We start from the raw sequence: 16,861 nt of genomic DNA on the forward strand, positions 1-16,861 counted from the left end.
CAAACGAAATAATCCAAGAAAGTAAGTACCGATGAAATATTGGAAAGGAAATTATTGATTAATGTTTATTCCATATGATAAAAGTGCATAACTAACATGTTATACACGATATTGAGTACACACATAGTTCAGAAACAACACAATAACATAGATGCAGTGTCGTTTATTTATTTATATAAATATGCATACGTGCTGGTGTTGGAGAAAAGGCATTTAGCAGTTTTTAGTGCACCAACAGCGAAAGTCATCCCTGCACCTTCCGCTAATCGCCCCCTCTTGTGTTTTACAGTGACCGTCACATCCACCGAAGCATACTCCCTTGTATTTACCAGCCAAATTCTCACAAGTTTTTGCTTCAGTCACCGCTATTTCTTCTGCATCCAGATACCAATACAACAAACAGAATATGAATTATAAAGTAATTATGAATTTATGAATATTGAACTAAGCACTAAAGATTACTTACGTGCAACAAACAGAATGAGGAAGAGGAGGGACAAGGCAGCTACTGCTTTCTTCTCCATGGCTTAAGTAGTGATATACGAATATATAAACTTAATATATATGACTCACTTTACTTAATATGTTATGTGTGTGTTTGATATGTATGTGAAGATCGTAAGACATATATATAGCCCCATGAGCCTTGACTAGTAAGAGTTTTTACAATATAAAATATCTTGAAAATGAAAATTCAGAAGGTTGATGAAACCGTAAGAAACAGATACGTGGCAACATATTTTATTACCGAGTTTGAATTTTCATGGTGAAGAGTCAACAATGTGGGGCGTTTTCCAGCAAAGCTTATCAACTCAAAATAAATGACAATATGAGACACAGTTACAACATAGTAGTTTTTATTTTATTTTAGACAAAAAAAAAAGTTTTTAATATCATAAAAAATTAAAACATATTCTTTTACATCTTCACATATTTTTTGGGTCCGTTCAAAGTTTTGAGTTCGAATCCTGTTAGTGCTATCAATAATTGTGTTAGGTCAGTCTATAAAGAGCTTCGTTTTGACTTTAAATGAGACCACGTTGATGGACAGTAAAATTTATCCCTCTTAAATTAGTCGGGCTTACCGGATAACAAGATTTAAAAAAAAAAAAACATATATATCAAGACCATGTTTGAAACGAGAATTGTTGATCATGTTAGGAGGACACTGTTTGAAAGGGAATAAATTATTATACTATACATTTAGGATTTTTAGTGGGTTTCAGAAAGAATGATCACATATACCACTATCATTAAGAAAATAATTGATAACATTTACATAACATATTATTTAATAGTTTTGGCTTAAAATGCAGTTTTGGTCCTTCTATTTTGTTTTTTTGAACTTTTAGTCCCTCTATTTTATTTCTCAGTTTTTTGGCCTCCCTATTAAACTTTGACTGGGTTTTTTTTAGTTCCTCCTCATTTTGGTCTATCTGGCTGTTGAGAAAGCTGATATGGCGCAAAATATTGCCTGCCATGTCACTTATTGAAATTAAAGACCATGAAAAACACTAATATTAATTTTTAATAAGTTAAATATTAAAAATTATTTTAAAGCAAATTAAAACGTGTTAAAAGAACTAAGAAACCCTATCATGTTCAGCTTCTCATCCCTTCACCTTTGTGTTCTCCGCCGTACTGTTCACCTTCAAATTTCCACGAAGAAAAAAGTTTGGAAAATTCCCAGTTCTTACATCCCAGCATTAGCGTCTCAAATCCAACCATATTTCTCAAACAATCATGTCCCGGTTTTTCCAAGGAAGCAATCGCAGAAAATCTCCGTTCATCCGTGACGAATGTAGATGTGGGTTGGAGGCACCGTTGATGACGGCATGGACCTATGCTAATCCGGGACGTCATTTCTATGGGTGTGGAATGTATAAGGTATTTAAGCTCTATTACTCACTTTATTCTACGGTTAACTCTATTTTTGTTTGATTTGGTGCTTTTTTTTTTTCATGCGTTCTTTGTTGAATCAGGGGCACACAATGTGTATCTATTTTGTTTGGTACGATGAAGAGATGTCTCCAACATCAAAAGAGTTAATTATAGAGAAGAATAAAGCCAATGAATTCAAGCTGAAAGAGAATGAATTGACGATGAATATGAAGTTTGTGAAAATGCAGTTCAAATTTATAATAGGGTTGAGCATTGTGTTGTTAATGGTACTAGTTGCATCAAGTGTAATGAAGTAGGAATTATCATTGTGGTTTAGGTTTTGAAACAACCATGTTGTCATGTAGTTGTTTAGTTGCTTAGGTTTTGGAAACAACCATGTTGTGGTGTTGTTGTTTAGTTGCTTAGGATTGTGAAACAACACTGATGAAAATCAGGTACTGATAAATTATGAATGAAGAAAATATTACAATGCACATCATATTAATCTGTTTCTGGTTACAATGCATACTTTGCCATTACAATACTGTTTCTATCATGGGTAGTTTCCATTACAAATCAAATTAATTTGTTTATGGTTTCAATGCATACTTTACTAGTACCCATTTTTTTATTCTTAGTGTAGTTGGCTGCTAACTATATGATCTTTAATAGTACCATATCTCCCACTTGGAAATTAGTAGAAACATTTGCCGTCAAAGCTAGTAACTATAACTTTACTAGTAGAAACAAAGTTATAAAGTTAACTTTATGTCTCCTGCTAGTGACTATAACTTTACTAGTACCATAACTTTACTAATAGACTATGCTAATGCCTTAGACCATTTACAATGGTTGAAAAACTCAACACCCACTTTTTCAACTCCCAACACTCCACATCATTTTCTCTTTCTTCCACCTAATAACTCAACACCCATTCAACTTTTACCCTCTCCAATGGTTTTTCATTCAACACCCTACCCCACCACTTTTTATTTTCATATTCTTATTTAAATTTTATTTTTATTTTTATGATTACATAAAATTACAATTATCAATTAAAATTAAATTAAAATAATAAATAATTAATAATTTATTTTTTAATTTTTTGTAATAAAAACAAAATTTATTTAAATAATTGGATACGATACAAATCATCTTAAATTAAAAAATGATTATTGGGATCCATTTCACTAAAATAAGACACTTAACTTAAAAAAAAAGCACTAATAGAAAGATAATAATAGAGAAAGATAGTGAAAAACTTGGTTTTTTTTCTGTGTCCAAATCAAATGAACCAAGTCTCTATTTATAGAGAAAAAAATCATGAATTTTGGTATAAAAAAAAAAATAAAAAAATTAATTTGCAACGAAATAATTGAGTTCAAAGTATTAAATGGATAAAAATCTGGCCAGCCAATCAGAAACAGCCAAGTGTCATTAATTATCTCTTTTTTCTTTCTCTCTCCGCGTGGGATAAAGCCCACTCTCACTGCTAGAGAGTGGCTCACACGCGCCAGATTTGGACCAGTGAGGCGCTGCCACGTCAGCCTCTGGGACAGATTAATTGGTGTTGAGTTTATTCAACATCTCTCTCCTCCAACACACACTCAACACCACTTTACACACACCACTACACACCATTTTCCCATGTTGACTTCAATTCAACTCCCCATTACACTTGGTCTTATACCATATCTTATGATTACTTAAAGTGAAGCATAGTCTATAAATTTACTAGTACCATAACTTTACTAATAGACTATGCTAATGCCTTACCAATAGACTATGATAATGCCTTACCACTGAGATAATAATGAACCGTGAAAAATTTGCAGTGCGTACTTTACATTACAATGAATTCTTTGCCGTTACAGTACGTACCGTTTCTGTCATGGGTAGTTGCAGCAATTCTTTGCAGAGTTGTTAAATACATAACAAAATGGCCATATAGTTGGCATTAAATTAATTTGTAACATAAAAATAACATCTTTTCTAACATCAAAATAACAACTTTTCCATTATCAAAATTTGCATATCAGTTTCCATTACAGCTTTTGCATATTAGTTTGCATATCAGCTTTTGTGTTACAACATTTCAAAATAAGATCAAAATAAACAGTCATGCTACAGTTGCCATACTATTGTCATAATATCAAAATAACATCAAAATAATTATGGTTGAGATGGTTGTGTGGGCTGAGGTGCTTGTGATGAGTTTCCAACTTCTGATGCATTTGTTGATGTACTCTTCTTCTTCGTCTTTCCACACTTTGCCTTCTTGTTATTTCCACCTTTTGGGATGGCCCTGTCAGCAGCCCTCTTTCCCTTACAAGTTCTCATATTGTGACCCATTGCTCCACACTTATGGCAAGTAACAGTTGGCAGCTTTCTTGGAAGAACATGTGGGTTTCTAGGCTCATCATTGATCTTATTTCGCATCTTTTTGGATCGTCCAATTGCCCTTCTCATAACTGGTGGGTTGATTGATACTTGGTCATCATGAGGCCACACTTGTGGCCCATTGGTAGGGAAGATTATGTGTGAGTATGTCTCCTTGAAAGTAGTTTTCCTACACAAAGAATGACAATAAACATATACTTGTTATGCATTGAATGACAAGAAAAAATGTTGAATACACATATAATATACATGTTATACAAACCTGTAATAGCCAGACACATATTCTTCTGGTTTTTTATTGTTTTGCAATATGCAAGTTATGGCATGACAACATGGGATTCCAGTTAAATCCCATTTCCTACACGCACATGTCTCTTGTTTTAGATTGACAACATATGTTTCGCTTCCATTTGTCACACCAAAAATGGCCAAATCATCATCACCATGCCATGTCGGTGTCCAATTTTCTGTAACCTTCTTGTTCTTTTCGAGCACCAATTGTATTCTAGGGCAAATATCACCATTATACTTGCTTAATGCATCCTTCTGGCTAGTGATCCTCTTAGTCAAATAATGCTTAATCCCTTATAACATAGTGATGATTGGTTTATCTCTATATTCTAAAATCGCCCTATTAAATGCCTCACACATGTTATTTACCTGTAGGTCACATTTAGAATAAGTCTTAAAGTGTGACCTACTCCAGTATTGTGCAGAGATATCCTTCATTTCCTTCCAAGCATCTTTATTCAAGCTTTTCATCCTTAGCATTGCCCTCTCCCACGCTGCAACTGTTGTAGCCCTTGTTGCACTCCACATAATCTCTTTCAATTCCAACCCAGGATATTTCTTCTTCCAATTCCCATATAGATGCTTCACACAAAGGCGTTGCTCGACATGAGCACTCACACTTTGCACTGCTGGTACTAGGCCCTGACATATAGCGATACCATAATGTTATTACCATATTTTGTAAAACTTATATAGTGATAGCAAAAGATTTTAGGATTGTGAGGTTACCTTTTGTTGGTCTGAAATGAAGGCATAAGCCCTATGGTTTAGGCTTTCCAGGTCTTCCATTAGAATATTGATGAACCACTCCCAAGAGTCTTTTGTCTCGGCCTCCACAACAGCATAAGCAATAGGATATATTTTTTTATTTCCATCTCTCCCTACAGCAGCCATCAACTGTCCACCGTAGTCGCCTTTCAAAAAACAAGCATCCAAACCTATGAGTGGCCTGCAATATTTTGAAAATCCAGACTTGCAAGCTTCTAAGCATACATAAATCCTCTCGAACACGGGACCTTCACTAGAATCAGCACATTGCAACACAACATTACTATTAGGGTTTGACTTTAGTAACTCTTGTGCATAACGCCTTAAATGGGTGAATTGGTCCATACCAGCACCTTGGATCAACTCCATAGCCCTTCTTTTGGCTCTATATGCCTTATCATGAGACAACTTCACTCCCCATCTATCAACAGCTTCGGCAATCAATCCCACAGGTTTCATGTCAGGGTTATGTCTCAAAATATGTGCAAATTTCTTGGCAAGCCATGTTGTCTTTGCCTGCCTATTATGTGCAGTTCGATAGCATGTATGTTCATCAATCAGACTTACAAATTGCCAAAATTGGTTCCCTATCCTTTTGGTAATTCTCATGTAGAACTTGCAACCATCCATGCATTTTACTACCATCCTCTTTCCATCATTTTTCTTCAGAGAAACATTTTTATTCATCTTCATTGCATACTCCTTCAAAGCATCCCTAACCATATCTTTGTTGTTAAACATCATACCTAATTGAAACTTGAATACCTCTCCACTTTTATAAGCAGGAAACTTTTCATGTTCCTCATCATCTTCACTAGCAGGAGGTGTAAGCAACACATCAGAGTCATCATCAACATCAGAATTGTTCACCTTATCAAATAAGTTCTCAGAAGGTAGGACTGTGGTCCAATCAAAATCAACAATATCATTGTTATGCTCATACTCAGTGTCACTGAAATTGTCCAATTCATCTTCACTTCCAACATAATCAGTATCATCATCGGCAACTACTTGCAGTTCACCCCCTAGTTGCACTTCATCCTTATTAATTTCAACTTCCATTTCCTCATCATCAGAATTTGGAGCAAACGCATCATTAAACTGTACTTCTTCATCATAATCATGTACTAATTCATCCTCGTCTACAATTTCAAGATTATGAGAAAGCCTAGAAAATATATTAAGAAATCACAATCATAAGAAAACACACAAACATCTAAACTGCTATAATATCAGAAACCATAAAATTGGAAAAATCGTGAAAACCATACAAATTTACATACCTCATCTTCCAAAACCGTGAAAACCGTTGCTTTGGATAAGGATTAAACGCGTAGAGAATGAAGTTGGAGAACGTGGTAAACAATATTGACGAACACAGAAGGTGAAAATGGGACGAAAACGGGGAGAGAACAAAGACGGAAATGCGACGACACGTGAAGAGCGTATACGAAAATGAAAGGGTGTTATGGTTAACACGATAGGGTTTCTCAGCTTTTCTATATGTTTTAATTTGTTTTAAAATAATTTATTTAATATTTAACTTATTAAAAAAATTGATGTAATTGTTTTTTAAGGTTTTTAATTTCTATAAGTGACATGGCAGGAGTTATTATGTTCCACATCAGCTTTCTCAACTGCCAGATAGGTCAAAATGAGGAGGGACCAAAAAAAATCCAGCCAAAGTTTAATAGGGGGACCAAAAAACTGAGAAATAAATTAGGGGGACTAAAAATTCCAAAAACACAAAATAGGGGGACTAAAACTGCATTTAAGCCAATAGTTTTATGGTGTATCAATCTAATAAAATATTATTCACAATGTATAGAGATATATGAATATTTGATATCTCATATTCTATCACTCGTGAGATAAGGTAAAATAAGTTTATCAGTCTACACACATAATCTATAATTTTTATGCTTTATTATTTTTTATGTGAGATTAAACCATGAATAAAAATACTTTATAAATAACATTCTTAGGCTCATGATATATCAAATTTAATATTTTATTTAACATGCATTGTGAATAATATATATATATATATATATATATATATATATATATATATAATGGCGAAGTCAGGAATTTCAGGTATGTTCCTGATTTGAAGAGAAATCTACTTTCTCTTGGTGAATTCGACAAGAAAGGATATGTTTTCCAAGGAGAGAAAAGTATCCTAAGAGTCATGAAGGGTTCGAAGGAAGTCTTGAGAGGCGTGAAGAAACAAGGCTTGTATACCCTTGAGGCTGAAGTTGTAAGTGGTTCGATAAAAGTTGCATCTACGAAACCTTTTTCGAAGACAGAAATCTGGCACATGAGATTGGGCCATGTCAGTGAAAGGGGTCTGGTCGAATTAGGGAAACAAAATCTGCTTGGTGGAGACAAAGTCGAAAAGCTGAAGTTTTGCAAACCATGTGTACTTGGAAAATCTTGCAGAGTGAAGTTCAACAAAGGCAAACAAAGAACACATGTATCCCTTGATTACATCCATGCTGGTCTTTGGGGGCCTGCAAGGTGTCCATCACATTCAGAAGCAAGGTATTTTCTATCCATAGTAGATGATTATTCCAGAAAATTATGGGTATTCATCCAGAAGACTAAGGATGAAACTTTTGAGAATTTCAAAAGTTGGAAGACTCTGGTTGAAAATTAGACTGGCAGAAAGGTCAAGAGGTTAAGAACCGACAATGGCCTTGAATTTTGCAATGAGGCATTCGACAGTTTTTGAGCTGCCTCTGGTATTGCAAGGCACATAACTACTGCAGGTACTCCACAGCAAAATGGTTTGGCTGAAAGGTTTAATCGAACTATTTTGGAGAGAGTCAGATGCATGTTAACTAGTGCTGGACTAAAGAATGTGTTCTGGGCTGAGGCTATTTTGACAGCAACATATCTGATAAACAGATGTCCTTCGACAGGGTTAGATATGAAGACACCTGAAGAAGTTTGGTCGGGACATCCACCAGATCTCGACAAACTGAGAGTATTTGGCTGCGTAGCCTATGCTCACATTAGGCAAGACAAGGTCGAACCTAGAGCTCTAAAATCCATGTTCATGGGATACCCTGAAGGAGTCAAAGCTTATAGGCTATGGTGCCTAGAGCCAGGTCACAGGAGGTGTATCACCAATCGAGATGTAGTTTTCAATGAAGCTGAAATGGCTTTTAAGAAAATTGATGATGTTGGTCGAAGTACAGAAACATCTGACGAAGAGCTGGAACAGGTAGAGATTCCTGTTGAGGTGGAGCATGTTGATGCTGAATTGCATATCCCTGATGAAGTCGAAGAAGAAGCAGAACATGCTGAGGAAGTTGAGGAAACTGACGATGACTACCTATTGTCAAGAGATAGGTCGAGAAGAGTCATCAAGGCACCTCAGAGACTTGGGTATGCAGATCTTATAGCTTATGCCTTAATCTCTGCAAGTGAGGTTCTATACGAAGAACCTAGAGACTACAAGGAAGTTATGAGGAGTCGAAATAAGACTGAATGGCTGAAGGCCATGAATGATGAGATGAAATCTCTTCATGATAATCATACTTGGGAACTGATCAAGAAACCTGTTGGGGCAAAATTAGTCAGCTGTAAATGGATTTTCAAAGTTAAGTAAGAAATTGAAGGAGTGACGTCGAAAAGATACAAGGCAAGGTTAGTTGCAAGGGGTTTCACTCAGAAATAAGGTGTCGACTTCAATGATGTGTTTTTTCCTGTTGTGAAGCATAGGTCCATTCGAATGCTGCTTGCCATGGTGGCACAGTTCGATCTTGAACTGGAACAGATGGATGTGAAGACTGCGCTCTTGTATGGTGATCTAGATGAAACGATCCTGATGAGGCAACCTGAAGGGTATGTCAAAAAGGGGAAGGAAGATTGTGTGTGCAAGTTAAAGAGATCTTTGTATGGGCTGAAACAATCTCCTCGACAATGGAATAGGAGATTCGACAAGTTCATGGCACGCATAAGTTTCATTAGAAGTCAGTTCGACCACTGCGTTTACTTCAGATTTCGACCTGGTAATTCATTTGTTATTTTGGTGCTTTATGTGGATGATATTCTCATAGCAAGCAACAATGTTGAAGATGTGACGAGGGTGAAGGTTGAACTCAATAAGGAGTTCGATATGAAGGATCTGGGAGCTGCTTCCAGGATTCTTGGAATTGACATTCGAAGAGATAGAAAGATGTCTAAGTTATGCTTATCTCAAGAGGCATACCTACGGAAGATTCTTAAAAAGTTTGGTATGTCGAATTCGAAGCCAGTTGTGACTCCAACAAACCCTCAATTCAAGCTGAGTATTGATCAGTGTCCCAGTACTGATGTCGAAAGAGCCTATATGAATAGCATCCCATATGCTAATATAGTTGGTTCGTTGATGTATGCTATGGTATGTACTAGACCCGACATAGCATACGCAGTAAGTCTTGTAAGCAGGTACATGACGAATCCTGGAAAGACTCACTGGCAAGCATTGAAGTGGATTTTAAGGTACATAAATGAGTCTCTGAAAAGAGTCCTAATTTATGGTGGAGCCTTGGGTGAAGATGGTAAAGCAGCAATTAGAGGATATGTCGACTCTGATTATGCAGGTTGTATGGATTCCAGAAAATCTATTTCTGGATATGTTTTCACTATGTTTGGCACAACAATTAGTTGGAAAGCAACACTTCAGAAGGTTGTTGCACTATCAACCACTGAAGCGGAGTATATTGCCTTAACTGAAGCTGTGAAAGAAGCATTGTGGCTCGAAGGTTTTGCGAAGGAGCTGGAACTTCAAGGTCGAGGTATCACTGTTAAATGTGATAGTCAAAGTGCAATACATCTGTCGAAGAATCCAGCCTATCATGAGCGGACTAAGCACATTGATGTGAGGCTGCATTTCGTCAGAGGAGTAATCGAGCGTGGAGAAGTCCAAGTGCTGAAGGTTTCGACTGAAGACAATGATGCTGATATGATCACCAAGACATTGTCGAGTTGCAAGTTTTTCCACTGTATGCAGTTGATAAAGCTGAATGAAGAAAGCTAGTTTGTTCCCTTGATGTTGTAGAGTTAGATCCAAGGTGGAGATTTGTGAGATATTGGATCGAACTATAGTATGGTCGAAGGGTTGCTTCTTGGTTCGACAGGTTTAAGCATGAAGTCGAAGGTTGTTCACATGCTTGTGTCGAAGATGCTAGGGTTGTTAGCATGTTAAATTAGGTTTTAGTGTTTAAACCCTAATTTGTTAAGTTAGCTTGTTTATTAAGTTGGCTTGTGTAACGGGCCTTGTGAAAAAAACCCATTAGTTAGTATGTTAGGTTTTATTATAAATAGCATACTAGTCTTTCATCATTGCTAAGCTGCAAATTCTAATTTAGGGTGAGAGAGGTTATTTGTTATTCTTGTAAACTTGTAATCTTGTTTTAAGAGAAACTAAAAGAATAACAGTTATAACCAATTCTTGTGTTCTTCTTATCTTCCCTAATTCCCATTATAGTTTGTTCTTGACATCGTTTTTCACAATAATTTTGATTAAATAATAATATTGTCATTTGTTAAATGACTGTGAAATTTATTTGTTTAATGCTTATCAAATTTATTTGTAATTTATTTTTATATTATAATGTATAATTTAACAAAAAAATTTGAATCTGAGAACAAATCACTCTAACAAATACTATTATAGCAATAATAATAATTATAATAATAATAATAAGTAGCAATAATAATAATTATAATAATAATAATAATAAGTAGGATTATAAATAGCAAACAAAATAGACAAAAAGAAAATTCTAAACTAACTTATGATTACTAGTGTTTTTATTGCATATAACAAAGTGCATAACTAACACGTTATGCACGATATTGAGTACACACATAATTCACATCGACGCAGGACAACATACCGATGCAGTCTTAGCTATGTATACTGCATATTATTTATTTATTTATTTATTTATTTATAAATTTATTTATTTATTTTTATTTATATATAATGTCCTTGCTGCGTGTTGGAGAAAGGGAATTTAACAGTTTTTAGTGCACCAACAGCGAAAATCATCCCTGCACCTGCCACTAAGTAAGTGCTCTTTCTCCTTGCAATGCTTGTTACAGTTACCATCTGGGATGCATGGTCCCTTGAATGTGTCAGACAGATTCTCACAAGTTTTTGCTTCAGTCACCGCTATTTCTTCTGCATCAATAAACCAACAAAACAAATATTAGTTATAAAGTAATAAATATGAATATTGAACTAAGCAATAAAGATTACTTACGTGCAACAAAGAGAACGAGGAAGAGGAAGGACAAGGCAGCTACTGCTTTCTTCTCCATGGCTTAAGTAGTGATAGGAATATATAAACTTGATATATATGATTCACTTTACTTAATATGTTATGTGTGTGTATGATATATGTGAAGATCGGAAGAGATATTTATAGCCCCATGGGGCTTGACTAGTAAGAGTTTTTAGAATATATATCTTGAAAATCAAAATCCAGAAGATTGAAGAAACCGCAAGAAACCGATATGTGGCAACATATTTTATCACCGAGTTTGTATTGTCAGGGTGAAGAGTCAACAATATGGGGCGTTTCCTGTGGAGCTTATCAACATAAAATAAATGACATGGGATACAAATAGTAGTTTTTGTTTTATTTATTAAGTACTACGTGATATAATTCAATATAATAAAATTTATTATAATCAAAAAACAAAATACGAATGAAATAAGTTTCTTTTTTTTATTTTTAAAATATATTTTGAAAAAATCTATCAAATATCTTTATATTTTCTTCTCTATAGCAGTTTTAAAAGTTAAATTATCAAACATATTTTATTTTTTGAATTTTAAAACAATTCTTTAAAAATTTTATAGAATAATTTTTGAAAACTAAAAGCTAATACTCATTCATATAAATTTTAATTTTTTGTATCACTTTTGATTTCTTAATACAAGGAGCAAACGATCTTTTACAGAAAATTCAAAAATCTTACGCATAATAATATCTTACGAATAATAACGTTGTATCTTTTAAATTTATGAATATAATTTTTAAGTGGATTGATTTGTAATAAAAAAACTAGTGTTTTCTTTTTATGACTAATAAATTTTATTGTGCTTGATTGATTGGATTAAAGTTTTGGATTGGTATCTTAACTTCCTTTTAATTTCTAATCTCTCAAAGCTTTTTGATATCCATAGTTTATTAGTCGTAATTATTAGTGTTGTTGTTAATGTGGAGATCGGAATGTCCTAACACATTTTCTTTCTCTATATTTATGCTCTCTTTTTCATCTAAAGAATGAAATTGTTTTTTATATAAAAAATAATAGTAATATAATAATAATAATAATAATAATAATAATAATAATAATAATAATAATAATAATAATATTGCATCTAATTCGCTCTATTACACATTAATTATCTTTATACTCTAATTCACAATGTGATTATTTCACAAACACACCATATTTCTTATTACAAATGTTAAATAGATCCATTAAACTAAAATACATCCAATCCATCCACCATATAAAAAATAAGTCAATGAATGGATTAAATACATCCATTTATATACATGTATAGATTCAATCTATCCAACACATTTTGATAAACCAATGAATTATTTTTATTTTATACTTTAAATCCATTAAATCATTTTTTAAGAAATAATCAAAATAGTTTTTTTTTAAATAATAAAATTTGAAAATACAAAAAATTGAGTTTTTTCAGAATAATAAAAAATCGAGTTTCTTCAAAAAAAATGAAATATCGAGTTTTTTTTCAAAAAAAATGATTTTTTGTGGAAAAATAAAAATTGTATTTTTTTGGAAAAACGAAATAATCGGGTTTTTTTTTCGAAAAAACAAAAAAACGATGTTTTTCGGAAAAACGAAAAATCGAGGTATTTCAGAAGAAAAAAAATGGTTTTTTATTTAAAACGAAAAAAAATCGAGTTTTTTTGGAAAAACAAAAAATTGACTTTTTTCGAAAAATGAAAAATCGAGTTTTTTTCGGAAAAATGAAAAAATTGAGGTTTTCGAAAAATCAAGTTTTTTCGATAAAGCAAAAAATCGAGTTTTTTCCAAAAAAACATAAATCGAGTTTTTTTGTAAAAACCAAAAAGTCAAATTTTTTTCAGAAAAATGAAAAACCCGAGTTTTTTCGGAAAAACGAAAAAGTTGGGTTTTTTTTTAGAAAAACGAAAAATCGAGTTTTTTTGAAAAAAATGAAAAGTCGAATTTTTTTTAGAAAAATGAAAAAGTCGAGGTTTTTTCGGAAAAATGAAAATTTCAGTTTTTTTCGGAAGGTGTAATTGGGGCGTCGAAGCACTGTATTCAGGCCATTATTGGCCATAATCCTTTCGATCATGGTAGTTAGATTATTTTCCGCCACCATGTTATCTTGTCTAACCCTGTGAATTATTTCATCTGCATTTTGTTCCCTATTAACCATGACTCCTAGGTTGTTCTTCAGGGATTTGCTGTCGAACTCCTTGTTGTTCTACCCCTGTCCCCATGTCTCTTTCGATAACATTTTGTCTGGGTGGCTGTATTTGGTTAATAGTTGGTTCCTCCTGGGTTTCGACACGATTTCGTCTACGTTGGCATGTCGATTGGGGAGCCCCAAAGAAATCTGCTATACGCGCCATTTGCGCTGATAATTGTTGGTAGGACTGGGTGTTGTCCTGATTAGTTCTATTTATGTTTTGGATTAAAGGAGAGAATATGTTCTTTATCTCTCTAGCAAGAACTCCAACCATGTCATGGTTGCTTGCATCCATTTGTTGCTTAAACGCTGCCTGATTGTTAGTAGTCAGTGTAGGCAATTGGTTTGATGGACCTTGGTTTTGTGCACTTCGACCCACAGAGCCAACGTTTTGGATTGATGAAAAAGTAGCCAAGTTAGGTTGTGTATATGTGGGCGCACCCGTGTGTAATTCTGCCATGTAAGAAGATGGCATTCCATATGGCTATTCCCTCCAGGGCCTGAAACTCTCAAAACCTGATGGCCTATGGGTTGCAGGTTGTGCCTGGTTTCCAAAATATGTCGAAAATGGATCACCCTGAGTACTTGATGGAATCTCTGTTGTACTCACAAAAGGGGGCGATGTGGTCGAACTAATTATGGGTATTGTCCCACTGGACATTGGTATAGAAACTTTTGTAGCCATAGATCCCGCAGACGTTGGAATGGCATGTGGACTATTTATGGCCATAGATCCTGTCGATGTAGGGTGGTCTGTGATTCCTGTAACACCCATAATTTCAGTTTATTAATTTAATTTGGATTTGAATTAAATAATTGGAATTTTAGTATTTTAATTGGATTTAATTGGAAAATGATGGAATAAAGGCTATTGGGCTTATGGTGTGATGTTAGTAAAAGAGGGGTGCTATATTGGTTAGGCCTTTTACTAAGTTGTGATATTTTACTTTTATTTTATTTTCATAAAATAAGAAAAAAAGGAACCATTTGGGGAGAAAGGAAGAACACGTGAAAAGAGCAAGAGAAGAGAAAGAGGCAAGAACGTGAAACCGGAAGGAGAGCATTCAAGAAATTCATCGAGGTAAGGGGGGGACTCTTCCTTTTAGTATCTCTTATGTGGTCTTAGGTGATAGGTAGATTGATGTATGGTTTGGTTCAATTAGATATTGGGATTGTTAGGTTAGGGTGTTATAATTGGATTGAATTGATGATAATTGTGTGAACTAATTGGTTAATAATGAGTTTGGATGATGTTTTATGGTGTATAATTGAATGTATGATGATTATATGCCTGTATGTGATGTCTGGAATCGTTTTTGGGTGAAAAGGATGTGAAATCGCAGGGTCTGTCGCAGACTTGGGGTTTGCTGAAATCGTAGGTCCGCTGAGCGGAGGGGGGTCCGCTGAGCGGAGGTCCCAACGTAGTTCGCTTCTGTTTGACGTCGCTTGAGGTCCGCTGAGCGGAGGTCTGAAGGATTTCGCTTCTGCCTTGCTCCGCTGAGCGAACCTTGCTGTGTGTGAATTTTTCCAAACTTTAAAATAACGTATCTTTTGATCCGTGAATCATTTCTTAGTGCCGTTTTGGGCGTTGTGCAAGTAATTAAATATTTTATATGATGAATGATGAATATTGGCAGTAGCCGACTTTATTTCTTTAAAACTCGATTTAATTACTTGATGAGAATTAAACATTGTGTGCATATGAGATAGGTGTGACAATGTGTTTGATGTGATGATGAATTGGTTGTAATTGTTATTATTATTGTGATGAATGCATGACTATTTGAATGATGTTGAAAACATGTACATACTTATTCGGTGATGTGGTGTTGAGATGAGTTGTTCATCGTGATTCGGTGTGTTTTTAGTATGTTATGTGTGTTTCATTCATTCATATGCATTTGATGATGGATCCAGTTGATGAGTGGATCGTTGGTGGACATATTTCCCATTGTGCGGAAATTGTGTCGGTGAGCCGTATCTCGATGAGGCGTAGATCGGTTAGGTGGATTGATTCCACTGTTTATTGGTACCACATGCATAGTGTTAGTTGTGTCATATGCATTTTGTCATAACATGATCGTACGGATTTCTGTGTTATGTGTTGTAATCTATTATTGTGTGAATTAATGAATAATAGATGGGAATCTGAATATGTATAATTGGGTGAACGGTATATTATGATGCTTGTTACTTATGAATTGCATAATATTTACTAATTGAGAATGAGACTCACCCTTACATGTTGTCATTTTCAGATTGAGGATTAGCGGCATTAGTGCTTGGCGAGGATGACTCGTAGAGTTTATCCGTTTATGTTGGGTCGTGTCGGTCATGCTCTGATCTGTAACACTGGGGAACGATAGTTATAGAGTTTTTATGAAATTAATCCATTTTATTTAGTGTTGGATTATGATTCCATTTGGTTGTATTTGATGATGTTTCGTATTCCGTTGTGATAAACATGATTATGTTTTGGTGAACCGTTTCCTAATGAAGCATGACTTTGACCTTAGTTGATTTAATTATTTTAAATAATTGTGGCACCCTTGTGCATATGTTTTTTTACTCTAATTAATTATTAAATTGCCGCGGGGTTTAGAAGGGTGTTACAATAGTGGTATCAGAGCATAGTCGGTCGTTTGAGTCAGAGTCTTGGTGTCAGTTAATCCCTCGTATGCGAATAGTGTAAGGTTGACACTATCGATACATCTTGTTCTAATGAATATTGTTTTATATTTAACAGAACAATGGTCGGATGAGGAGGAAGAAACGACGATGCAATTGCTGAGGCTCTGGGCATGATTGCTGGTGTACTGGGAGGGAATGCCAATGGAGCTGATATTGGTGCTAACAGGCAGCTGAACAGTTTTCAGCGGAACAATCCTCCGTTGTTCAAGGGCACACATGATCCTGAAGGTGCTCAGAAATGGCTTAAGGAGATCGAGAGGATTTTCAGAGTCATCGATTGTGCTGAGAACCTGAAAGTGAGGTATGGTACTCATATGTTGTCCGAAGAGGCTGATGACTGGTGGATGGCTA

The 16,861-nt window shown here is 34.7% G+C and overlaps 3 protein-coding genes across 3 annotated transcripts; 1 reads left to right on the plus strand and 2 right to left on the minus strand.

The window, feature by feature from the left end:
• Window positions 1-1,511: 1,511 nt before the first annotated feature.
• Window positions 1,512-2,365, plus strand: LOC131647826 (uncharacterized). The gene is made up of 2 exons (XM_058917651.1): window positions 1,512-1,887; window positions 1,983-2,365. Exons 1-2 carry the CDS (start codon window positions 1,744-1,746, stop codon window positions 2,196-2,198), a joined length of 360 nt encoding a protein of 119 aa, XP_058773634.1. The 5' UTR covers window positions 1,512-1,743; the 3' UTR covers window positions 2,199-2,365.
• A 1,688-nt stretch (window positions 2,366-4,053) lies between these two features.
• On the minus strand, window positions 4,054-6,628 carry LOC131651009 (uncharacterized). The gene is made up of 5 exons (XM_058920698.1): window positions 6,624-6,628; window positions 5,302-6,508; window positions 4,942-5,214; window positions 4,544-4,842; window positions 4,054-4,450 (listed from the first exon to the last, which is right to left on the minus strand). Exons 1-5 carry the CDS (start codon window positions 6,626-6,628, stop codon window positions 4,054-4,056), a joined length of 2,181 nt encoding a protein of 726 aa, XP_058776681.1.
• Window positions 6,629-11,115: 4,487 nt separating this feature from the next.
• Window positions 11,116-11,761, minus strand: LOC131647827 (defensin Lc-def). Its single transcript, XM_058917652.1, has 2 exons — window positions 11,601-11,761; window positions 11,116-11,518 (listed from the first exon to the last, which is right to left on the minus strand). Exons 1-2 carry the CDS (start codon window positions 11,656-11,658, stop codon window positions 11,352-11,354), a joined length of 225 nt encoding a protein of 74 aa, XP_058773635.1. The 5' UTR covers window positions 11,659-11,761; the 3' UTR covers window positions 11,116-11,351.
• Between the last annotated feature and the right edge of the window lie 5,100 nt (window positions 11,762-16,861).

This window comes from Vicia villosa, linkage group LG2 (genome assembly GCF_029867415.1).
Source record: "Vicia villosa cultivar HV-30 ecotype Madison, WI linkage group LG2, Vvil1.0, whole genome shotgun sequence".
Classification (NCBI taxonomy): domain Eukaryota; kingdom Viridiplantae; phylum Streptophyta; class Magnoliopsida; order Fabales; family Fabaceae; genus Vicia; species Vicia villosa.